The sequence below is a fragment of the Puntigrus tetrazona genome, chromosome 6, assembly GCF_018831695.1.
Source record: "Puntigrus tetrazona isolate hp1 chromosome 6, ASM1883169v1, whole genome shotgun sequence".
Classification (NCBI taxonomy): domain Eukaryota; kingdom Metazoa; phylum Chordata; class Actinopteri; order Cypriniformes; family Cyprinidae; genus Puntigrus; species Puntigrus tetrazona.
Genome location: NC_056704.1, coordinates 12655838 through 12683548, shown reverse-complemented (window position 1 = coordinate 12683548; position 27711 = coordinate 12655838). Strand labels below are relative to the sequence as shown.

Below are 27711 nucleotides of genomic sequence, written 5' to 3'. Positions count from 1 at the left end.
GGTTTACTAAAAATAGACAAACTGGGAGAGCAAATAAAAAGCTAATTATAAGCCACTTCTAAACCAGTCTAAGATTATGAATAAGATTATGAACCACTTTTAAACCAGAATATGCTATGAATATTCATAATAATTACTACCAGCATCCTGCTTTGTGTAAATGTATATATTTTAATACACATGTTTATTTTTTTTTGCTAGCATTTTAACACTTTAACAAATTTTTTATATGAATATTATATGAATGGACCGCCTGCTTTGTGTACAAATAAATGTTGTATAGTAAATGATAAAAACAATAATTACGAATTAATACTTGCTGGGCATCCATTCCTAAGTCACTAAGTTTCTTATAGTAATAATTTGTTGACATAAACCATTTTAAAGCAGTGCAAAGTGAAGCGAGTATTATAAAGGATAGTCTCTCTTAAGAGAGGGAAAGCTCAGAGCGTTCTGACTGACCTTCATCCACCCTGTTACCTTGATAATGAGCTGTAGGTGGTGTGCCCCGGTCAGAGAGCCGTCAGGCTGCAGACTGGGATGGGTTCGGCACAGATGGGGAGGCTCCGCTAGGGGCCGAGGAGGCCACCATTACACAAGGAGGCCATTTACAGGGTCTTGGCTGCAGGGTTGATTCTAACAGACGGAGCTTAGTTCAACAGCAGTGAGTCACTGCATAAACTAGACAAGACTAGAGTTAACGATAGACAGTCAGGGAAGAGAGCTCAGAGAGGAAGTATAAGAAAGACATACGAGTTGGTGGAAGAAGAAAAAAAAAAAAAAAAAGAGTAGGAGACAGAGATGCAATATTCAGCACCGCTGCACTGAATGGGACGTCACTTTCTATGACCTTACGGACTCCAGAGATATGGAGGAGGGCTAGAATCGCTCCGCAGAGCCTGGCGCAAGTTCTCCGTATAATTACCACCCTGTCTAGGATGTATCCTGTAATTTGATTCATGTCAGAAAACTGTCAGATATTTTTGCTGTCATCAGTTCGGGTAGAATGAAAAAGGACATGACGATTTTGGGTCTTATAAGAAAGAAAAGAAGGAAAGAAAAACGGATTTTATATCTAATCCTTCCCGTCTCGTGCCCTTGGAATTTGTCCTTTACGCATGACACACTCAGCAGGGTTGTGCTGTGCACAGTTTAGGTGTTCTTTTGCTCAAACCTCTCACGGATCAGTTTGCCCATGTTAATTAAATGTGTGCCCACCTCTGCTGCCAAATTTAAAATGAGGGAAGATCAATAATTCAGCTTCAGTGGGAGTAGAAATGCTCCTCTCTCCTCTCTTTCGCCATCTCTTTAGAAAAGGTAAACATTTGTACATGTCTGTTTAATGACAGTGTTGTGTCTTGACCTTTCTAGCGTAAGAGGTCTAGAATACCTATCGATAATAATAGCATTCATCTTAATGAGAGTTGCTGGTCACACTTTATATTAGGTGGCCTTAACTACTATGCACCTGCATCAAAAAAATAAGTGCAATGTTCTTACTGTGTTCATAGTGTGTATGACACTTTTGCTGTTATTAACACTTTTAAACTTCAAAATCACAGAAGTCTCAAAAAATGTTCGTTTGTGTTTATTTTAGTCAAATGTCTTGCCGTACTGGGCTGATATGCAATAAATAATGGGTAAATGCCCCTCTCGCCTTTATGTAAAATTATGTACCAGTGTCCCCTTTTCTCCTATGCTATTCACAGTGCCCTTTTCAACAAAATCTATCAAATTAGTCATTAATGAAGGTAACTAATAATGACTAAAATGTTTCCTATTGCAATACTGTTTTTTATTTGTTTGTTTCATATTTGTAGTGTGCAAACTATTTTTGTTGTCAAAAATATTGTGTCTAAAACTGCAAAATTCATCAAATAACCTCTATTTTTAAGAAGCCATCAATGGAGAGTGCCCACCAAATGACGTAGTTATCACATTTACCTTCCACACACTATTTAGTTAGCTAAAGTTTACAAAAACTATTTAGCCAGAATAGCATTGCGATTTCAAGGACTAGTTTCCGTGTATTCTTGCAGAGCTGTGGTTATTTGTATTGTAATGTCTTGTCCTTATGTATTGTAAAGTAATGGATGTTGTGTTTCAGACAGTGATGCTTGGACTTTGCTGGCTGTTCTTTATGTAAGCTTTGCATGTTGTGGCCACTTTGCTTTATCGGAGCGCCGCTGGTGTCAGCAGGAAAGTTTCATGCTCACCTGATCTCATTGGACACGCTTCAGGGGTTAGACTTTCAGTTTTCAGTCAGGCAGTCACCGTGGTTGAAGGGAATCTAATTTAAACATTGAAACATTAAGCCAGCCTCTCCTGGCTGACTGGTCTCAAATGGCAGACATATGACTCCCATCTTCACTCTCAAGGCAATCACAACCCCCTCTGGAGTCATATATTTCAAATCCGTTGTCACTGCTGTTTGTTGGGGTGCGTGTTGCCCTTATACCATGGAGGTAAAACGCTTCATTAGACCGTGCTTGTGGAGAAGCGAATGGTTCAGCTGAGAGTTGTTTGCAGTAGAGTAAAGGGTCCTGATCTTGTCCTTATTTTTAGTGGGAAATATGGACTGTTTGCTCTTTACAAAGACCAGTGTCTGAAGTCTGTTGTATTTACAATATTGACCTGTAACTTCAGTAGCGGTATACGGTCGAAGATGCACAAATAAGCAGTGGAGAAGTACACTGACCACTGTATTAAAAAACGAAAACATCTCAAAATGTTTTGAGGCATTACTCAAAATAACTTATTGTATGTTCCTCAGAAAGTCCTACAGTTGTAGATTGACATGAGAGTGAGTAACTAACAGCACTTATTTGGTCAATCAGCAACACCAGAAAAACCATGGTGGTCAAACAGCTTAGCAAATAAAATTTTACAGTGTGCAAAAAACCTCACAAAGTCTTGCTCTGGCTCTTTTAGGATATTGAGCTAAGGCCTTGAGAATCTTACAATAATTACAGTCCCAATACTGTCAAAGTACTAGATCAGATCTCTGTTGGTGATTGTTGACAATTGGTATGTAGTGTATTTTATATATATATATATATATATATATATATATATATATATATATATATATATATATATATATATACGGGAGGTGAATCTTCTAAAGAAGAGTCTTCAGGCTTCATTTGATTACTGAGAGGACCATTAAGGGGCATAGATGGAGAAATTTCTTACTCATTCCATTCATTCCTTTTGCAGAAAGAGGATTACATACAGTAGTCCTCCAAATCCTGCTCAACGATACCCTCACACTACATCAAAAGAGCCAGAAAATCTGGGATTATTTCTGGGACAAAGGGAATGAGGTGATGGGACTGAAGTCCAGAAAGCAAGTAGGGTTGGACTTCTATTATAAGTTAGGAAGGAAACATAGCAGTGATACATAATCTACTTATGTAGGACTGAAGTGTTGGATTTCTGTGCCACAAGCACCACGGAATTGAATTTCTCGAGTACTGACCCATCCAGTACACCGACCAAAATCAGACCTTTATTCATCAGACTATTTTGTCTTTTTTGGAATCCACTTATGATTGTTGTCTTTGTTTTAACATATTATTTGAAGCATGTCACAAAATAGCACTCTTCACTTTTAATTTCTTTAAAAGAACCTGGAAATTGATGCTTATAGACAAAATGCTTAGAAAATTGCATATATTTTTCTTTCTGGAAAAAATAAGGAACAGCTCATTGTCTGTTGCTCATTGTTCATGCCTGACTGGATGGTAAAGATAATTTCAGAAGAACATACTGTGAGCTTCCTGATTGCTGAGTTAATTATGCAAACATGACTTGCTAGAGCTTTTAAGAGCAAACCCGAAGCACTGCCGGATCCTAATCTAATGTCTTTTCTCTTCTTCGTCTCTCACTAATGAATGTGTGCTGCCTTTACGGACAGTACATTTTTCTTCGGAGGATATCGAGTCGTCTCAGTAGCAAGCCAGGGAAGGTGAAAGGGTGCACAATAGTTGCCCTCTGACTGACTGAGTTTCAGGGCGTCTTAAAATAACCCCTCTAAAACTAGAATTTTAAAACAAAAGAATGGTACAATCTGTTATCATAGATTCTGTTTGAGCTAAATTACTAAATTGTTTACTGATTTTCACTCGCATTTACATTTTACATTCATTCGACCAATTGGTTAAAAAATGCTGATTCATTTAGGTAAAAACAGAATAAAAAAATTAATTTGACTGAATTAGTCGTTCGACCTATTTCAAAAACAATGATTCTATCAGTATACTTTTATAGATATGTTTATTGAAGCATATACAGTGCTTTGCGAAAGTATTCAAGCCCCTTAATTTTTTCATGTTGTGTTATGTTGCCACCTTATGTTAAACTTACAAGTACACATTAAAAAAATCAATAAATAAATACTTGCTTATTTTATTCAAGAATGTCTTTTTAATTTAGCTAGATCTGCTTGGTGGTCTCTGGACATATACAGCTCTCCAGTCAACACCACACACAACAGACATCCATATCTACCATCTCGACTGACATCCCACTTTCACTCCCTCTGCTTCTCTTAGCCCCATCACTCTTCTCCTCCTCTCCTCTCCTGTTCTCTCTAATGAATTTTTGATGCTGTATGTTTCTTTCCGGTGTGTTGGGCTCTGTCCCAGTGTCGTGTGGAGGAGGCTGGGCTAAGACGGCCGCCCGGCTGTCGTTTATTTTTATCCATCTCTTGGCAAGCGGGAAGCAGTCCCAGGGCGTGGCGCAGAGCCGTGATTGGCTCTCTGTCTCGGTGGGATTGCATGATGGCAATGCCCCAGAGGGTAAAGCAGGAGCCATTTCTCTTTGGCACGCTGTAGTGAGGGATCACTGCTGAGAGATATCATTGTTTTGGAGATGGTAAGCGCCACCTTCAGAGAGAACGTGCATCTGTTCATGCTGGTCCGGCCAAAACGGATATAGATGCTTTTTCATCAGAGATTAGCTTGCAGACTGATTATTGCTCTGTTCTTTTTATGAGTCAATGATGTAATTAAAATGTAATTATATTGATTCATTTGAAATTCATGATAGATTACCCTAATAAAAAAATATATTTTTATTTTATTTATAAATTACAATACACAGATTTTTTCAAGGTGAAATGAGTTATATATTTGTAATCTATGAGGAAAATGTTTCCATTAAGCCTGTTGACCTACAGTTAATTATCTTATGTCATTGGCCACACTTTATTACGCTTTACATGTACTATTATAATAATAAATTATGCATAATTACATGCAAGTAACCATAAGCCAAACCCTAATCCTAACCCGATAATAAGTGCATAGTTAATAAATATTACTCTGTACACTGTAACAAGGACACCTTTAAAGTATAACAGAAATTTGCATAGAAAAGTGTAATGCATTATGAGGCATTATGTTCTATTCCTCCATTTCTAGGTGATTTTGAACGCAAGAACATATTCTGTGTGAACGACCTCTTAAATGTGCAGCTGTGCTAAAAGCATATCTTTCAACTAAATTGCTAGCTTGTAAATCTGGAGCTTTGACCTCTTTATAGGTCAGCATGGTTGAACTCAGAAAGTTGATTAGAACAATGGGGAAAAAAGCTGATATTTAGTTCATTTTAAGATCACTCGAAGTTAATGAAGTAGAGGAAGAAGTTTTGACAGAAGTGTTCATGGATAAAATAAATTAAAGCCATCCTTTCAGGTGCCATGTGCAGAATATTTTAATTAGCTTCTCCAATTACCTTTACTATTAATCTGTCTGCTGGTGAAGGAATAGTTGCAGAGCCTTATTTAAGAGCCTAAAAGGAAACTTGTTGGTTTTTTCTCCAGCAGGCCACAGTAAAAATGTGTGGGCTGAAACTGTTCAGCATGTCTTCTTCACTGTACAGCCTGAAAGCCTGAAGAATTATTTTTTTATTAGTCAACAACCATGTTTTAATTAGGCTCAAATTCTTAGTCTTGTTTTCTTTTGAGATAATATTGAAATTTGAATCATAAAAGCAAAAGGGTCAAAGACCTTACCTTACTCCAAAATTAAATTAAAATACAATTCATTGTTTACTTTAAGGCCTTGGAAAATCGTATGACCAACATGCAAGGAAAACAACAACAGCAAACTGTATCATATAGACGACACCAACATTTTTTATTTTATTTATTATAACATGGCAAGGTCAGTTAAGTTTTTAAAATGTCACGTGGTGTGACTCTACAAAAATGTAATGATATTTATAAATAATTGAAAAAAAAATAAATAATTTATGCATATAGTACAGTTACATATATTAATCTTGTAGAGAAATATGCTAATACTTTTTGCTTGAGGCGTTAAATTTAAACCATTCCTTAAAATGATATGATGTTTTTTTTAAAACCATGAATAAATATAAAGGGTAATGAAATTTAAGCTTTCATTGCCAACATATCATTGAAACTGCTCTGGTTAATAACTCTGTATTCCATTTTAATCCTTCTTGGTCTTAGCTCAGCCTTTGATACCATGGACCATAATGTTTTGATCAACCGTCTAAAAACTTATGTCAATAAAACTAAATGTTAGTTTCAAAGATGTAGGTCTGGATTGTTTTATTTCATATTTTTCGAATAGGTCTTTCTCTGTAGTGAATGGAGATGCCTCCTCCTCTTGTTGTGGGGTCCAACAGGGATCTGTTTTGGGTCCCCTTTTGTTTACTATCTACATGTTACCCCTAGGTCAAGTTATGCTTAGCTATCACATTGAGTTTGCAGACGATTGCTATGCAGACAATTCACAATAATATGGAAACGGTCATTCATGCTTTGATCTCTTCCAGACTTCATTACTGTAATGCAATTTATTCTGGTATTAGTTTAGTGAAATATCCAAAGATTGCAACTGATTTAAACAGTTTTTTAACATGTACTAAGAAAAGGTACAATATTATGCAGATTCTCACTGCTCTTTATTGGTTACCTGCGAGTTTTAGAATTGATTTTCCTTTTTTTTTATTGCATGGCTTTTTCTTCAAATGTATTGTTTTTGATAGGTTGTATTTTGTTACTGTACTGATCTTTTTATTGTATAGCACTTTGTAACTTTGTTTTCAAAGGTGCTATATAAATAAATGTTTGCTTGCTTGCCTTCCCATAAAGGCTTCTCTCTCTCTCTCTCTCTCTCTCTCTCTCTCTCTCTCTCTCTCTCTCTCTCTCTCTCTCTCTCTCTCTCTCTCTCTCTCTCTCTCTCTCTCTCTCTCTCTCTCTCTCTCTCTCTCTCTCTCTCTCTCTCTCTCTCTCTCTCTCTCTCTCTCTCTCTCTCTCTCTCTCTCTCTCTCTCTCTCTCTCTCTCTCTCTCTCTCTCTCTCTCTCTCTCTCTCTCTCTCTCTCTCTCTCTCTCTCTCTCTCTCTCTCTCTCTCTCTCTCTCTCTCTCTCTCTCTCTCTCTCTCTCTCTCTCTCTCTCTCTCTCTCTCTCTCTCTCTCTCTCTCTCTCTCTCTCTCTCTCTCTCTCTCTCTCTCTCTCTCTCTCTCTCTCTCTCTCTCTCTCTCTCTCTCTCTCTCTCTCTCTCTCTCTCTCTCTCTCTGTAGTGTATCCTTGTTCTCTCTGTGTGGCTGCTTGTCCAGAAGGAATAAGTCTGACCTTTAGCATGAGGTTTCTTTCCATCTCCTCATTTGAGCCGCACTGTGCAAGACTTTAATCTGGCAGTCTAGAGGTGTGTGGGCCCTGCAGGTTAAGACGCCTAGTAACAGCTTTTAGGGGCAGCAGATGTTCATATACTGGTTTTAATTGGGCCTCATGATGGCAACCCCCACAGCAGTGTCTTTGAACAGACAGATAGGGGGCACTCCTGATTATAGGAGAAACCTGTTAATTGCTCGATTGTGTGACTTCAAGCACTGCACTTATGCATATTAAGCCGTCTTTGACAACACTGTATAATTGATAGCTAGTGACCTCCCAGGGGTGTTTGGATCAGATGCAGTGCATCCAGCAAACGCTTCTCGTAGTGCGTTTTTGTCATTGCAGCATACTAAGGACATTAAGCTAACCTGAATTTTAACGTACAGCTCGAGATAAGCACCCCTCGCGCAAACAGAGAAGCTTTTGCATTCAAATTCGAGAAAAAAAGAGTTACCTCTAGAGAGGCTTTTAGATCAAGGTAATTACTGCATCCTGTATTGTTGCTAAAGCTGGCTTGTAACATAAGCAAATTAGAAGTCGATCCACCGGTCTTTATGGTCGACGTTTAACAACGGGGGATTAGAATCGTGCACCATTATGCTGTACTGTGAAAACCAGAGAATCACAATAAACAATGCCTAGCCTCATCGTGGCAACACCCAAGTCTAATTAATGGAGTTCCATGGGAGACACATTTGCATATGCAAATTTCATGACCGTGTCTGCAAGCATTAGATGCGAGCGGCTTTGATGCTGATGTATCGATGGCTCTTTACAACTAAGGTTTTGTACATAGGCGGGGTTAGATCAGCCAGCAACCTGGGGTTCTGCTGAGCTTCATGTAGGGGCCGGTGTCCAGGGACATGTGTTCAAAGGGGCGCTCTTTATTCTCAGTGTCTGAGGGAGACTGGTGCACCTCTCCACATTAATTAGAGTTTAATGGCAATCGATAGGTCTCAGGCCCTGAAGAAAAAAAAAATATTGATTTGTCCAAATGTCAAGATGAAACAGTTTTGCGCTAAAGGTGGGTGAAAGCTGGGCTGAATAGGGATCATGGAGAGCGAAGGTTAGATGATATTGTTTGGGGACATTGATCACCACAATTTAGAGGCCTCCATTTGCTGTGTATAAAAACGCATGTGACACTGTGCTAGCAGAAAACTGTTACCAACACACCCACACAACATAAAGAAAGGATACCAGGGATTGTTGTAATAAGTGGTGAGCTAAAACACAATATTTATGACCTTTTAGAAATTAGCTGAAGTGATGAAAGCACAATTCTGACTTGAGTGTATAATTGTAATTCTGTGCATATGAATATCATAGACATACAGGGGGGAAAAAAATATTTCGAAAAAGGGATTATACATTATTTGGGATTATACATATATATATATATATATATATATATATATATATATATATATATATATATATATAGTAAGCGCCACCTTCTATATATATATATAGAATATCTGTGTCCTAATATCTGTTTATAGACTTATGATCAGGGTTATGTGCTTCTACACCATTATTAATCAGCTATCATTTTACACTGATTTTAAGAATCAATTTTGAGTAGGTCTATATTATCTATATTTTTGGATAATAATGTTCATCCAGGATCATGACTTACTTGGCAAAATCACAGCAACCATTTGGGGATAGTTCACCTAAAAAATGTCATATATATATATATATATTGTGACGGGAGGAGCCAACGACAGACACAGTGGGCGTGGCGTCAGGCCTCGAGAGGCTTTTATTATTAACAAAATAATAATAATCCAAAATAATGAAGTGTCCAGGGAAAAGTGTCCAAATAAAAGGGGATCTGGTGTCCTCGTGCGTGCCTTGGGAAAGTGAAGGTTGAGGCCGTGTTCCAGGGGAAGGGTCCAGGTAAGGGGCGGAGTCCAGCGGTCGCCACGCTCCCCTTTTTCTGGCCCGGCGCGCGGGGCGGCGGCTTCTTCGCGGCGTCTCCGTCGTTTCTTTGCTCCGCGGCAGAGTGGGATGAGCTGTGTGCTCACAGCCTGGACTACGGAGGTCCCACGACGCGCTTCTCGGGCGGCGGGGTGAGGTCCATCACGCACCCTTCCTGGACCCACGAGGACACCAGCGTGCATGCACGGGGAAGAGACCGGTCTCCCGAGGAGAGCGCGGTCAGGTATTTGCTTGGCGCGACGGTGACAAGGCTAATCCCCTTCAGGTGCGCCTCGTCACACGCCGCCAGACCTGACCGATACCACGCCCCTCCTCTCGAACACACCCACTCCCGTCGGGAGCCTGGTGAAGGCGGCGAATAAGGGCGGGGTGATGGTGACAATAAAGAGGAGGGCAGCCGACTCGTCACATTCCCCTCCCCAGCGTCAACCCCGTCAGGCGGTCGCCGCCCACGCAGGAGTGCTACCTTCCTCAACCAGGCTCCAGCAGTCGGAGTGGGCGGGCAGGGATTCCTCTCCGGGCAACTCCTCGCACCGGGACAGAGAAACCGGGAATTAGTCGGAATGCTCAACCAGCCACCGGGTAAATGACCATAAGCAAGCGTCACTTACCCTTCCTGGTGGCTGGGAGGCGAGTCTCCGTTGTTCCTCCATCCCGGCATGGGTACCAGCGAGGGGATGGCGTCATCAGATGTCGCCCAACTGTGCCGTCTAAGCTCCGCCTTGCCCGCATTCTCCACCACTGTGACGGGAGGAGCCAACGACAGACACAGTGGGCGTGGCGTCAGGCCTCGAGAGGCTTTTTATTATTAACAAAATAATAATAATCCAAAATAATGAAGTGTCCAGGGAAAAGTGTCCAAATAAAAGGGGATCTGGTGTCCTCGTCGTGCCGTGGGAAAGTGAAGGTTGAGGCCGTGTTCCAGGGGGAAGGGTCCAGGTAAGGGGCGGAGTCCGGCGGTCGACGCGCTCCCCTTTTTCTGGCCCGGGCGCGAGGGGCGGCGGCTTCTTCGCGGCGTCTCCGTCGTTTCTTTGCCCGGCGGCAGAGTGGGATGAGCTGTGTGCTCACAGCCTGGACTACGGGGTCCCACGACGCACTTCTCGGACGGCGGGTGAGGTCCATCACGCACCCTTCCTGGAGCCACGAGGACACCAGCGTGCATGCGGGGAAGAGACCGGTCTCCCGAGGAGAGCGCGGTCAGGTATTTAACGGCGGACGGTGACAAGGCTAATCCCCTTCAGGTGCGCCTCGTCACACGCCGCCAGACCTGACCGATACCACGCCCCTCCTCTCGAACACACCCACTCCCGTCCGGGAGCCTGGTGAAGGGCGGCGAATAAAGGGGCGGGGTGATGGTGACAATAAAGAGGAGGGGCAGCCGACTCGTCACAATATATACAGAGCGTGGACAAAATTGTTGGTACCCTTTGGTCAATGAAAGAAAAACTCACAATGGTCACAGAAATAACTTTAATCTGACAAAAGTAATAATAAATAAAATTCTATAAATGTTAACCAATGAAAGTCAGACATTGTTTTTCAACCATGCTTCAACAGAATTATTAAAAAAATAAACTCATGAAACAGACCTGGACAAAAATGATGGTACCCCTAACTTAATATTTTGTTGCGCAACCTTTTGAGGCAATCACTGCAATCAAACGCTTCCTGTAACTGTCAATGAGACTTCTGCACCTCTCAGCAGGTATTTTGGCCCCTCCTCATGAGCAAACTGCTCCAGTTGTGTCCGGTTTGAAGGGTGCCTTTTCCAGACTGCATGTTTCAGCTCCTTCCAAAGATGCTCAATAGGATTGAGGTCAGGGCTCATAGAAGGCCACTTTACAATAGTCCAATTTTTTCCTCTTAGCCATTCTTGGGTGTTTTTAGCGGTGTGTTTTGGGTCATTGTCCTGTTGCAAGACCCATGACCTGCGACTGAGACCAAGCTTTCTGACACTGGCTAGTACATTTCTCTCTAGAATTCCTTGATAGTCTTGAGATTTCATTGTACCCTGCACAGATTCAAGACACCCTGTGCCAGGCGCAGCAAAGCAGCCCCAGAACATAACAGAGCCTCCTCCATGTTTCACAGTAGGGACAGTGTTCTTTTCTTGATATGCTTCATTTTTTCGTCTGTGAACATACAGCTGATGTGTCTTGGCAAAAACTTCGATTTTTGTCTCATCTGTCCACAGGACATTCTCCCAGAAGCTTTGTGGCTTGTCAACATGTAGTTTGGCATATTCCAGTCTTGCTTTTTTGATTCGTTTTCAACAATGGTGTCCTCCTTGGTCGTCTCCCATGTAGTCCACTTTGGCTCAAACAACGACGGATGGTGCGATCTGACACTGATGTTCCTTGAGCATGAAGTTCACCTTGAATCTCTTTAGAAGTCTTTCTAGGCTCTTTTGTTACCATTCGGATTATCCGTCTCTTAGATTTGTCATCAATTTTCCTCCTGCGGCCACGTCCAGGGAGGTTGGCTACAGTCCCATGGATCTTAAACTTCTGAATAATATGTGCAACTGTAGTCACAGGAACATCTAGTTGCTTGGAGATGGTCTTATAGCCTTTACCTTTAACATGCTTGTCTATAATTTTCTTTCTGATCTCTTGAGACAACTCTTTCCTTTGCTTCCTCTGGTCCATGTCGAGTGTGGTACACACCATATCACCAAACAACACAGTGATTACCTGGAGCCATATATATAGGCCCAATGGCTGATTACAAGGTTGTAGACACCTGTGATGCTAATTAGTGGACACACCTTGAATTAACATGTCCCTTTGGTCACATTATTTTCAGTGTTTTCTAGGGTACCATCATTTTTGTCCATGCCTGTTTCGTGAGTTTATTTTTTCAATAATTCTGTTGAAGCATGGTTGAAAAACAATGTCTGACTTTCATTGGTTAACATTTATAGAATTTTTATTTATTATTACTTTTGTCAGATAACAGTTATTTCTGTGACCATTGTGACTTTTTCTTTCATTGACCAAAGGGTACCAACAATTTTGTCCACGTCTGTATATATATATATATATATAACCATAAACTTGATTTGATAACTGATATGAAAATTCATGGACTGGATGGGAGGTGTGGTTAATATTAAAATAATAAAAATTATATATGTAAATTCAATTAACAAAACATACAAAATTTTAAGTAATTTTCTTTATTTGTGCTATATTGCTTGCTGCTTGCTATTATGTATGTATTTATTTAATTAATTAGTACTATTTACTTGTCTTTGGTAAGCTTGAGAACGTTTTTTTTACTTTGTTTACTTAGGCTAGTATTGTTTTTTGCTGTGATACTTCAATTGGTTTTGTCAATTGTTAAAAATCTATAATTACATATTATTACTTTATATACTGTATATAATGAAAATGACTCATATTGCGTTATAAGGTTTTGCTTAAACCCACCCTGAGTGATTTGTAGCAGAAAATTGGATCAACGTGACAAATCATGAATAAAATCACTGAGCTGGAGAAGTACTGCAAGAAGTGTTACAAGCATCCCTGGTCTCCCCTATATATAACCTATGAATTATGTATCTTCCTATCTGAACATGAACATACATGGAATATTTTCCATTTGATTCATGAGCCTGCAGCACAAATCTGCTGAAAGCCCTGTTTCTCCAGACATTCATTAAAAACAAACATGCAGAATTTGAGAAATTAGATGAGAGCTGTGCCACAGATGCTTTCGGCAAGACTCACAGCACTGATGGTACACTCTCACTTTTAAGAATGAGCAACCAAGGGGCTAGAGTTTGACTAGTTAACACGGTCCCTGCTGTTAGATGGTAGATGCAGAAGTTTTTTTTGTTATATGTTAGCAATACACTGTAGCTCCATTATACTGTATCCTAATATCTCTTTTTTGACTTATGATCAAGGTTAGGTGCTTCTACACCATCGTTGATCAGCTTTAAAAATCAATTTTGGGTATGGATTGGGAAAAATCTATATTTATGGACAATAATGTTGATTCAGAATCATGATTTACTCACGGCGACCATTTGGGGATAGTTTCACTAAAAAAATGTCAAACTCCGCCAGAAAAACGTTATACAGGTTTGTAACAAAATAATGATTATTTATAAAATATAAAGTATTTTTTATAATGGCTCAGGGCACGGATGGAGGTAACCAATGTCCGACATGCCAATCCAAAAATTCCAAGTTTGTGGACCACCAGTAGAGAGACGAGCACACAGAAAGAGACATGTTAACGGTGTCAGTACATCATTCTGTACTCCTCCATTCTCTTTCAAAGCCTCGTACCCTGTGCTGTTAATACAGACTCAACAGCCTCTCTGGCTAATGGCTCTCTAATTGTTCTCCATGTGTTTTTATGTCTCTTCAGCCTGTGCTGAGAGTGATGATTCAGAGAATTTGCAGCAAAACATGATCTTTCCTGGGATGAAAGAACAGCATGCACCTGACAGACAGGGAGATGCAATAGGAGAGACGAGCAGGTGTCATTATAGATACATCAGCAACTTTTTTGCTGTTTGTTTGCTTTCTCCTGCACTTCTGCACGATGACCTTTGTAACTATGTAGTTTGATTTCATTACGTTACTGTAGTGTGATGATGTAAACAGATTGAACATGAACGGAATCAGAGAATGCAGTCATAAAAATAGAATTCACTGTGTAAGGCAGAATTTTGAGTGTGCGTAATGTTCACGGGTTGGTCTCATGAGATAAACTATTGTTCAATACATACAGAGAAGCTCAAACATCTTCACTGCTACAGATCAAAATAAAAGTTTGGTTTAACATGAATATAGTATTGTCTACCTCGTCTCATGTCATAAACCTACCTGGGTGCACGTTTTAGCAAGAGCGCGCAAAATATGTACCAATAAGTACATATCAGTTTTCTAAAGAAATTAACACTGGAGGCAGTGTTTTTAATTGAAAACTGATGCGTTTGAATGCTAGCATCACACGTATCCAGCTTCAAATCTTTTTCGTAGATGGTAGGTTTGTTCGGTAGCTCACCGATTACAGAGATGGAGCTCCAGTTCAAATCCTGTGTAACTACGGTTCGACAAAACAGTTCAACTCTGCATAAAAGCTAGTTGAAATGGCACGGTTGCATCAACAAATGCGTTTTTTATATCAGTTTTGCATTTGTTAACGCTATCGGGAAGGTTTAGCGTTGGTGTGTAGGGATTCGATTACATTCGATTACAATTTAATTAGTATTTTATTAATTCAATTGAATAGATTGAAGATTAAAATAGAATCTTGAAAGACATTTGAATTGGAAAAAGAGATTTCATAGAGCCCCTGTATTTTCAGCCATGCTAAGATGCTGCTAAATAATTCATGCTAATTTTCTGAAGCGCTAATTACAGTAAAATCAATCCTGCATGATAAGATACAAAAAAGTGTCTAAAATAAAGTTCATTAGCCAGACTGATAAGCATAAGCTTTCATAATTGATATTTGTGATGGATTGTCTGTGACACTTTGCAAAGTTCAGACTGTTTCTCTCTAGAAATGCTGTTTCACAACATTAGTACTGAGGATTTTTATCAGCATACATGAGTGGATTTGTCATGAATATATAATAGTGATGAAATAAAGCTGTTTTAAATTCAATTCTTGGAGTTCTTGGTGTGTCTGCTAACATTTATCAGGCGGCGCCTCGAGTGTGCATTAAAGAGATATCAAAGACCGGAATCTCTGTACCAGAAGCCTCCGCTGTCGGTTGCGTTCATGTTTTATCAGCATAGTTCTTTAATAAGATTTAGATTTAGAAGCACAGATGATGAATATTTCTCAGGGTGGGCTTGTTTTTGAAAATCAATTTCGATACAAGCAAATTCAATATTGTGTTAGCTAAAAAAAACCTATTGAAGTGTTATTTCCGCTGCACAGGAAGTAAGATACAGTTCATTAAGCACATTGACCTTTGTGCCGCATTGTCAGTGTATTTAGAATCGGTTGTCCTGCCATTAAATAGCCTTTCTTCTCTAGAACATTTTAAGCGATAGTTCAATTATTTGAACAAATTCTACTTTTATTTCACGTTTTGCACCCCCACATGTTCTAGAGGTGAAATAGGAATTCTAGATATTCTAATTTGATACTAGTGCTGTCAAACAATCTATCTCAATCACATCCGAAATAAAAGTTTTTGTTTACATATGTGTCATATAGTACGTAATCATTATACAATATTCTTAATTTCGTCCGAAAAAAACATTAAAATTCACATTTCCGAGATCCTACATGTTATTTTATATTGTTAACTGTATCAAAAATACAGTAAAATAGTATTATCACTATTTTAAAAATAGTTTTCTGTTTTAATATATTTTAAAATGTAATCGTTCCTTGGATGCATGCAAAGCTGAAACAGTCTGAGCCTAAATGTTCGCAGTGTAATTTTTATGTAAATGCGAGTATGCTTTCTCTGTGCAGCATTGAACACTTTGTGTAATGTACCGTGGCAGTATATATGTGATTTCTAGATACAAGGCAAAATTCTATTTGCAGCTTCTCCCGTTAAACCGCCAGCTTACCCTTACATTTTTCAACATACTTCAGTTACTTTAGTCTCTTCTTTCCAGTTTCCTTATCCTGTATCCATTATCTGATTGTGCCTCTAATGGGCCGCTCTTAGTGGAGTCAAAGCACCAAATCCAATCTATCACAGTAAAGTCTAAGCACTAAGCCCTATGTCCAGCTTTTGCTCTGCTGTCTGGAATAGGTGATTAACTGAAAAATGGTGGATGCCCTCTGCTCCACTAAATGACATGGTATTAAATATTTAACAAGGGCTAAAATTAGACGCCCACCACTCTGTCTGTTAGAAACGGAGTTTGAGCGTTTCGTTCGGTGGATTTTGAGAAGCCTTAAGTATATAAGAGAATACAGTATGAAGGAAAGGACTGTTTGCTCTTAACTGAAACCGTGATCTGTTTTTCTTCAAACTAGGGGACATTTTTATTCTGTTAAGAAGTGAATACTTCTTTTGCAAGTACTTAATTGAATTCAATGCTGTTCTTTTGATCTTTTCATTAGTCAAAAATCATGACAAAATGTAACATGGTTAAAAAAATTAAGTAGAGTTTTCAACATATATTATAATGATGTTTTATGGGCATCCATTACGCATATTTGAATGATTTCTGAAGGATCATGCGGCACTAAAAACTGGATTAATGATGCTGAAAATTAATTTACATTTTATAATATATAAAACAGAAAACTTCATTTTAATAGTATAATACTGATTTTAACTTTATATTATAAGTGAATGTGGTATTTCTGAGCTAAAAGGCTGAAGAACTCTTACAGACCCCTAAACTGTTGTAAAATATTTTCTAGACAAAATAACATTTTAAACGAAATCCAGTGACCGGTTTTCTACCTGCTGCTTTAGCAAAGGGATCGTAAGCGTATGTTCGGTTCCTACTGGTCTTGATGCGGTAGGAGCTGATATATGTTAGCATCTGCCTCTCAGCGTCAGCTATAGGAGGGAAGACTGCCTCTCTCTCTCTTTTAGCGCTCCTAATTTGTACAAACGTCTTCCATCCAGCGGCTTCATCTGCTCTAAATAATCACGCTTCGTTTGATAGGGAGGGAAGGAGGCATAGCCCAGACCATAATTCAGTATTTACTCAAAAGCATTAGATAAAGCCTTATGAGCCCCATTAATTTAGATCCTCCTCACTTTTAAACGGAGACAGATCAGTGTCTTAGGGAAAATTAGCATTTAAATGACTTGTGACCTGCAGCCTCCAGTCAACTTCTCAGCCGTGAGAAATCCTGCTCTCCTTTATTTGATCTGTAGCTCAGAGTTATTTTCTGTGTGTGGCTGTGTGGGTGTGGGTAAATTCACCCATTTATCTACACAGGTATATTTTCTTGGGGTGTTTTTTTTCTCAGGGGAACCTCGGGTCAGCAGGGCAGATGAAGTCGTGCTGATGTTTTTACTGCAGTCTCATATCTGAGTTTAGGTTCTGCGATGCTATTACGGGGATATTTTAAACCGTTTTCCGCCCTAGATTTAATATACCCGCCTCAAAAGAAGTAAAATCTAAATAATCTACCTTTTTAATACCTTTTTTATTGCTTGCACGGAGGAGCTTCAACGTATTACCCTTCATGAAATATAGATGCGAAAAATAAAACACTGTTATGTGCAGCTCTGGAAGATGTAGCAATTTCTGTGTCTCCTGCGACAGCTGATGACAAATTGAGTCTATTCTTACCACAAAAGAAATCCTTTTTGATCCTTAAATCTTTAGCATCTATGGAACCTTTTTGTCACATAAAATGTTCTTTATAGTGAAAAAAGGTTCTTACGTTTTCTTAATGTTCTTCACACTATGGGAGAACTGTTAAATGAATAGTTCACTCAAAAATGAAAATGAACCCATAATTTACTTACCCTCAATCTATCTTAGGTGTATGTGACTTCTTCTTTTAGACAAACACAGTCGGACTTTTTAAAAAAAAAAGATCCTGGCTCTTTCAAGCCTGGTAATGCTGGTGGATAGTAGCTATTATTTTGAATCTCTATAAGTCGTATATATCCATCGTAAAACTAGCCTATACCTCTCAGGGGGGTTAGCACATATCTTCTGAAGCAGATAAATGGGTTTTTGCAACAAAAATATTTATTTTTAAAAAAACTCAAATCACTGACTTTGAATAGCGACTCTATACTTAGTTTATAAATATTTTAATTTAAAAAAACCATCAATCTGCTTCATTTTAAGGCGAACTATTTGTTTATCAACCAAAAATGATTAGGGCATAACTGCAAGGAGCCCCTTTTGGACAGTTTCTTTTAAAAACTGTAGTCCTAATGCAATCATTTTTAATGGCTCCATAACGTCACTGACGACCTTCTGGGTTAGTCTCCAATTGAATGATTAGATCTCTTGGCAGAGGTTTCAATTAGCGCAGTTGGCAGCCCACAGCTTGCAAATCAATCCAGTAAACCCAGGCAGGCATCACTGGCTTCCTCAGTCTCCGTCTGCTTTCAAATGGCTTCTATTTTAATGTTTCTCTTGTCTTTGTTCTCTTACAGTGGGGAAGACTTCCCTGATCACACGCTTCATGTACGACAGCTTTGACAACACGTATCAGGTAGGCAGCTGGCGGGCCTTGTCATTCTGTCACTCAGAGAGCTCAAAGTGTCCCTCCCCTTATTGTGCCGCATCAAAGAGGCATTTCGCACAGTCTTCAGAAAATATAATGGGCCGAGTTCGGTCTTTCATTTGTGAAGACAATTTTTCCAAATTGATTATAAACATTCAGCATGTTTGTGTGCTTACTAAATCACAGAAACACATTTGCGAAATGTCATTATTTATCTTATATTCACCTCCAGTCTCATCTGAATTAGCAGAATGAATACACATCTTATATGACACAGTTTCATATGACACTGTAGGAACTGATTATACACTGCATAATAAGGGTGGGCACACAATCTTACACACACACACACACACACACACACACACACACACACACACACATATTTTTAAAAGCATGCCTCAGGAATTTTAATGATGAAATGAAAATAAAATGTACACTGTCAACAGTTTATATTGATTTTATGTCGTTAATGGCATATGTACCATTTTTACAAATGTCAAATGGTGTGACCATCAGAGAATGAGAAATATTAAATATTTTATCCACCTAGGTGGCATGCAAGCTTACTCAGAGAAATGTATACTTAATTTCATAAAATAGCACATGAAAATTTATTAGAGCTGTCTCTAATTGTAATTGTAAATACTTGGCAGGAAACACAAATTCTTTTCAAAATAATCTTTGACGAATTATGTGGAAAATGTTAAAAACCATACTGTTATACTAAACTAGATGATTGCATTTTATTCCACATTACACTCCCTATATATATATATATATATATATATATATATATATATATATATATATATATATATATATATATATATATATATATATATATTTTTTTTTTTTTTTTTTTTTTTTTTTTTAAATGCTGGTTAAGCCAAATGACACACACCAGTTACACCACCTGACCTTGTTGCTTCTATAGCCAAAGTCTGGCAATACAAAATCATCGTAGTGAAGAACAGTGAACTCATGTCTCATATTATCTTTGGATAACATTTATGTTCAAATATACTCATCCACTTCCTTTTTCTACTTTATCAAACAATGTATGTATATTACATTATATTATATGATACTATACATTGCTTAAAGGGATAGGTCACAAAAAATTTGATTGACCCCATGATCCAAACCCCATCTTTAAGCCATCCTAGGTATATATATATATATAACTTTCTTGTTTTAAATGAATAAAACTCTAGTGACATTAAATGTGAATGGATGATATTCAATAGTGCAATGAACTGCATCCATTCATCACAAAAAAGTGCTCCACTTCAGCTCCAGGGGGTTCATTAAGGCCTGCTGAAGCAAATCAATGCACTGTTGTAAGAAAAATATCCATATTTAAAACTTTACAAACCAAAATTTTACAAGAGAGTGACATTCCAGCAGAGGATGTTGTATGTGGATGTAGCATAAGCACTGATGAGAATATGCTAGTCTTGCGAGATCCAAGCTTTGTTTACAGCAAAAGGAAATACCAATTTCCTCTTGGCTTATTGAAATCCTTCAACATTTTTCTTCACAAGTCCTCATTTTGTGTTTGGAAGCAGAAAAGACTATAATTTACAGGGAAAATGTATTTTTTGTTGTTTCATCTTAGCCTCTTTTAATCAGAGTTGTTTGTTACATAAGATTTAATTTGCATATTTCATTTATTGCATATTTGTGACCATGATGGTGTTTAGTGTTTCAGTGAAGGACATTGTGCACATTGTACATATAAGTAGTCTCACCTTGTGGGAAAGCTGCTTGTGGTGAGCTTTGGTCCACTGTGTGATGTTCTATAACCAACTGATTTTTATGACTGTCAAAAAAAAATTCAGAACTTTATTATATTGGCATAGTAACATTACATCAGTTACAGAAATGTTTTAACTGTACATTTGAGTTGTATTCATTGTAAATTCAATTGTAATTTAATTTAAATCTGTAAAACCTAAAACATAAAAATTCTGAAATTATTCAGATAACATAAATGTTACAGATTTTTTATCGAAATTCTGGTTAATAGAGTTTTAAATATGAATATTTTGTTTACAAAACCACACTGATGCAGGGGGTTTTTGTTCATCTCTAGAGCCATCTGAAATGTGCTTCAGTCAGTTCCAGGGATCATAAAGGGCTGCTTTATTAACTCTTTTATGATGGATGGATGCGCTTTATTGGACATCTATTGGTCTGTTGAATATAACCTATTCACTGCCATTATAATGCTTTGAAGTGCCAGGACATTCTTTTTTTTAATAATGGTGAGTGTATTTGTCTGAAAGAAGCAAGTCATATGCACCTAGGATGATATTAAAGTGAGAAAATCAGATGGTAATTTTCATTCTCTCCCTTTAAAATGTTAAGTGAATGGAATATGCATTAAAAGCTATAATGCATTAAAATCTAGTCTAAACAAATCAAAAACACTAATGTTGTGCATTATAATTATTATTGTATTCTAGACTTACAGAGCTTTTAATAATAAAGTTGCGGATAATCACTTTCTTAAAATATATAACATCTAACACTTGAAAATAGTTTCAGATAGTAGGTAAGTTCATATTACATATTTAATCAACATCATAAACTTTGACTAGCTTGTAATAGAAGTCCAATGGTTTAATATTTCAGTTTAAAATTACATTTGATATGCATTATCATGGACACCAATGTAAGTACATGGCTTTAGTGAGAATTTTAAATGCCCTTTTTAAAGTTAATACTCATTTTTAAAATTATCTCACGTTTTAAACAGAATTACTTACATTTGCATGCAGCAGAAAGTATCTTCAGAGGTCCTTCTCTGTGATATAATGATCTTCTTGCAAAATATTACCAAAATGGCTCCTTTAAAGATATTTACACCACCTTGACACTCAATGATTTTAACTTGACTCCCATAATTCCCCAAATTAATTATAATATTCAGAACAATGGTGCTCCATTTACTTTTATTTACTATTAAACAGTACTAATGATACCAATGTACAATTATGCCAGTGTGCATGTTTTATTGAGAATTTCACCTTTTTTAAACCAGGTAATATTTTACACCACCTTGACATTTTTGCAATAATTCCCCAAATATTACCTCAAATAAATGAAAACTACATATTTTAGACTTAGACCACAAACATTGCATGTATACAATTTTGTTGTTTCTTCTTATCAGTTAGAGTTGTTTGTTACATTAGATTTACAATCTGCATATTTCATTTATTATATTTGTCACCCAGCTGTCGTTTTTTTTTTACTTAGACCACAAAAAATTGCATGCATACAATTAATTTGCACATTTATTTATACAATTTAATTTATATATAGTTATTTTTGCTTTATGTAAGGTCGTTATGATATAAAAACGTTTTGATATTGTAGAAAATTCATAATTCTTGTTACCTGTGTCAATATGACAAAAACTAATAGTACTCTTAATTAAAAAGACAAGTAAACAATCAGCAAATGAAAAAGAATGTGAAACTAATTACAAGCAATATGAAAAAGCTACAGTAGAACAAATAAATAAAATACTCTGCATACATTGTTGTAAAGTAATTGAATGTAAATGCAGTTAAAAAAAAACTCATCATATTCCTAATTGTGTAAATTAAAAAGTGATTCAGTCAAGAGCAGTGAGATTTTCTCTTTCTTTTGTTTGCTTAACGTGAATGACTGCAGGAATATTAGACTGCTGTCACTTTAAGAGCTGCCTGGAGTCAATATACTGTTACACATTTATTTTCTTCTTAGCTGCTTGTTTTCACTTAAGACCTAAATTACTGTGTTTACAAGAACACTTGCAAATAATGACATTTTGACACATACAAGTGTGTGTATTTAATGGTTTGAGGCCTATTAAGCAGCAAAAATAACTTTGTTCAATACTCTGGCACTCTGTGAGCAGCGTCTTTGTGTGCTTTCGTGTTCATGTGCCTCTCTGACAGTGCTCAGAGAAAGAAATGTGAGTTATGTTGCGCTGCTGATTTCATTTCAATAGCTTAAAATCACGTCTTTTTAAACTGCCACGCTTAAAAATGCATGCAATATAATTATATAAAAATATAATTGGCTATGTAAGGTTCATATTTTTCAGATAAAAAGTGAAAGAGCTGGTGTAAGGGAAAAGAATTTACCTCATGTGAGATTGGTTTATTCCCTATTAAGCTGATTTTTTTGAAGTCGTCAGGAAAATTCACAACTTTATGTCTATACCAATAAAAAACAATCAACTAATGCCATAAACCCCACTAAATTACACTAAACAGACTACAGATCATATTTGTTTTAAGTGTAACACCGACATCTTAAAATACAAAAAACAACCAATGGATCAAACTTTTTATTTCACAATTCTGACTTTTCTTTCTAACTTATTTTTTCTGAATTGTCAGATATAAAGTCACAATAAGGAGTTCTGAAATTGGGAGTGATAAAGTCAGAATTTTGATATATAACATCACAACTTTGACTTTATAACCAAGAATTGAGAGTTTATATCATGCAATTCTGTCTTTTTTTTTTTTTTTTTTTACATAATTTCGACTTTATATCTCCCAATTCTGTGGAAAAAAAGTCAGAATTGTGAGATAAAAAGTCACAATAAACTTTTTGTATTTTTTATTCAGTAGTGGAATCAGGCTTCTACAGAACAAGTCTCCAACCAAACATTTATTTACTTATTTATTTTACTCTTTAAGTAAAATGTGTGAATCTGCAAAACTATATACATACATTTCACTGCATTTGACTGAAGGTGAAATACACAATATTGGCCGTAAAAGGTGCCTTTTGTGGACGTGTCATTAAAAACCTACCCGCGGTGGTCTGTCTGTAGGGTTTTCTCAGACATTTAGCCACAGTAACACATTTCCAGCGAGTCAGGGTTGAATATGTTGCTTCTTATGTTTCATCACGAAAAGTCAAATCAAGTAATCCTCATTTATATAGCCTTCTATACAAAACAGATCAAATCAGCCGAAGCAGCTTTGCTATGTTAAACAGGAAAATGTGTCAGTAATGCAGAGAATATTCAATATTCGATGACAGTAGTTAACAGTTTATGATTGATTTAGTGATATTGTTGTCCACCTCGGTTCAGTTCTCCTCAAATACTGTCTGTGGAATCAAGTCTACAGTGTAACTGTGTAACATCTCCATCTGTAACAGAAATGGATAAAAAAAAAAAAACTTGGGAAACATCAGGCTCAGTCAGGAGCACAGAATGATAGGTTTTGCGTAGTTTTATTATTTTATGTTTATCTTTTAATTGTTTTTCTTAATATTCAAGAATATGAACGGAAGTGTGTATGTTTCGTTTGATTTGCAGTGAGCACCAGAAGATGGATTTTGTTAGTGAAGTTCAACTGTTATTGTTACACTATAAACAATAAAACTTTTTCCTCAATTGTTATTAAGGGGAGCTGTTGGAGGGCGGCGCGCTATTTTCCACAAAGTAGTTAAGCAGTCAAATTACTTCAAGTAGTCAAAAGTGTCCATGATGGAAAAATCAGCCATGTGTATTTGACCGTGTTTTGTCAAAGTGCTGTCATGCCCAAGTGTCTAAGACTTTTATATTAGACTTGAATGTTTCCATTCCACTTATCTGCATGGTTTATAACCCATAAAACCTGAAGGACAGTGAAATGATGCGAATGGGTAATGTTTTTCAGGCTGAAATGCTCTGTAGGCATCTGTCTATTTAGATGTCCTTGCGTTTGAGCTGAGTCACAGCTTTAGTGCTCTACAGGTTCTGACTGTCACAATAGTCCAACCGTCTGAGACATATGCGTGATGATGGCTCTCTGAAGCCTCTCTGGCCTTGATCTCGCCTTTCTCTTTATATCCTCTCAATTCTGCTGCGTTAACATTGTGTTCACAAATGACTTAAAACTTCAGGGTTTTTTTCCGCTCAAAATGGCATTTAAACTCCAGTGGCACATGGAGAAAATTCGTGCATTTCTATGCTATATAAATGTACAGTTTATGGTTAAAAAAATGGACGCTTGCAGTTTGCCTCCACGCTGACAAGTGTTTAACAAAATGGCAGAATATCGAGTTAAGCTCTAACCAGCCCCCTGATCTGTACTCTCACAATGTGTGTAACGATAAGACTGTGTTTGTGTCATAAACCAAACTAAGCATGCTGTAGCGCTACAGTGTCAAGCTGTAATAAGATTACACGCGTGCTTTGTGAACAGACTGTGTTGTGCTTTCTGACAAGATGATAGATTCTGGAATCTCAAATCCAGAGCGCCGCGTTGTGCACCATGCGTTCATTCTTAGAAAATGCTTTGTGTTCCATTATAGATTAATATAAAACTAATCTAAAGAATAATGTCATTATTGGCTTGAATACGTGATAAGCATGGCAAATTGTTAGCTAATTTGATCTTCTTATGGCAATTCAAGGTTATTTAAATATTAAAAATGTAATTATATATGAATTAGGAATGCATAATATATTTTAGTGATGGTGTGTACATTTACATGTACACAGGATTTAAAGAAAACATTATTTTAACTTTGTGGTTACACCACATTACAGATTTCATTTTAAATAGTGCTGACAAACAATCAGTCGCACACAAAATAAAAGGTTGTATTTACAGTATATGCATGTGTACTGTGTATATTTATTATTTGTATATAACTACACACACATCCATGTTTATATTTTGGAAAATAAATATATTTATTTATATATAAATATATACATAATACACAGAACACACACATATTGTTGTGTGTGTGTGTGTGTGTAGATGTACTTTTGGTCATGTAGTGACCAAAAAAAATCTCTTCAGAACAAAAACCTTTACTTTCATGTCATTACTAGGATTGCAAGTTCTTTCTCTAACTTTACGAGAAATGCCACATATTACATTTAAAAAATGTTTTTACTTTTTTTTGTCAAATTCCTTGAGGGATCACAGGCTCTTAATGAAGCTGAGATTCACACAGTGGCCATGCAGTCATATTTATTGGTAATAACTGAATCTGACTGTAACCAAACAGATTCTTGTGTCATCTGCATATGAATAAAATACACTTCCTCATCAGTGTCACCTTTGAGAAGTGAAAGGCATCTTAATGAGCTGTTGCTCTCTGCAGTTACGGAAGGGACACCAGCGCTTTTCTAATTTCCATATTCTTGAATAAGCTCGAATCAAGCTGCTTCTCAACATTGACATTGACCTTAAGATGTCTGGCAGTGGGCTTTCATGATAGCATATGCCAGAAGAGCGGAGAGCATCACCCTGACTCCTATCATCTGTCAGTCTTTTGCTCTATGCAAAATAAGAGAGGCACATCTGAATATTTATGACTTTCCATCTGATGTAGATTCATCGCTGAGTCTATATTACATCAGCACTTAGAGTAGAAAACGACCATTTAGAACAAAAGGTTTTGTGTTTCCCTTTATAAACCTCAGCCACCAGACGCATACTCTTATGTTTAGGAATTTTATCTCGTTATTTTAAAATTGTTGCTTGCAGTTTATGTTAGTAATATATAAAAGCATCAAAGGATCATAACAAGATAGCCCAGAGGAAAACTGTATTGTTCAGAGGTTGCTCTGTCATAAATCAGGATGCGCTCTCAGTTATATTCAAGCATCAACTTGTTTCTCTTAAAATTCCTTAGAAACAAAACAAACGTTGCGTTATTAATTTAGCCATTTTTATTTATTTCAATGGCGGTTGCTTGGCTGGCACATGTAGTTTCTAAAGTAAAGCAACCTGGATGCGGCCCTCTTTAATTAATGGGAACTGATGCTTCTTCCAAGTGCATACAAGTACGTCAAACCTAATTTACACAAAAGAGCGCTCATAAAATACATGATAATTGCAAATGACTGTGAGTTGAGAAATAGTTGCAGGATCTAAACAGCTGAACCTTGAACCTCTGGTATTAATGTAGTCCTCGTTGAATGAATTTTATGCAGTTTATGTGTGCTCTTCCAGTATTAATTAGAAATTCCTAATACTATGAGCCCTACATTGTTTGATCGAGTGAGGCGCAGCGCAGCGCAGCAGGAGGTTTCAGGTCTTCTCTCTTTAGTGGGGCTCCTGAGACCTTCGCTCTTCATTAGAAGGGGCTGAACAGTCAGCTGTATTAAACACGCACTACATGTTTCACTGGGGCTTTAAGTCATCCAGAAAATGCCGCAATGACACTTTCTGCCCTGGTTCTAGCGTAGTTCTTCAATTTGAAGTGGGCCGAGGGACTAAGAAACATCATGAAACTTGGCAACTTTATCGTATAATTGATTTGAATACTGATAAAGTGGGGGGTGAGAAACAGAGCAATGAATTTAGAAGACTATTAAGCGAATGAAAAAGAAGAGCAGAGACGGACCGCCTGTCAGATATTCAGCTTGATTTGCTGAGTTTGTGGTTGTTTTGCTGTGATGGCCGTTTGGCTGCAGATAGAGTGAGATTTGGACATGCTACTCGAGGTCCAGCGGAGAGCTGTGCCGCGCCGCCTGACTGAGCTGCCACTCAACACGGAGCACTGGAGTGTGACTGTTTTCTGCTCAGCACAACCAGGGAGCAGAGAAGACACAGAGGCTCTGGTTCAAATACTAGCGAGCTGCCTCTGTAGACAGCATCATAGGCACACTCTTGACATGAAGGCTCCTCCAAAAGTAAGCGGCTATCTCTTAATATACATTGTTTCGTCCAAATTCTAGCATTACTTTTATAGAGAATGCACTCTCATATTTCATATTTCAAATATTTTTTTTTCACTGGAACTACTGATGAAGGTTATTTAAAGAATCGTTTTGCTTTAGTCATGGTAGCGGCGTATTTAATTATCGATGGGAATGAAAACAAGGCTGTGAGGGATGGAAGTACAATGTGTGTTTGGCCGAAGGTCTTTCTGAATAAAAAAAAACTTTTAGACACATGTCGTCGTGAAAAAGTTGTGAAAGTGTCATGATCTGGTGTATTCTCTGAC

The 27711-nt window shown here is 37.5% G+C and overlaps 1 protein-coding gene across 1 annotated transcript in view; it reads left to right on the top strand.

Moving 5' to 3' along the window:
* Window positions 1-27711, top strand: part of LOC122347614 (ras-related protein Rab-6B-like) — a 68736-nt gene that overhangs the window by 15999 nt on the left and 25026 nt on the right. Inside the window, 1 exon segment of the mRNA XM_043243024.1 lies at window positions 18671-18729. Within this exon segment, the coding sequence (XP_043098959.1) occupies window positions 18671-18729 (59 nt within the window).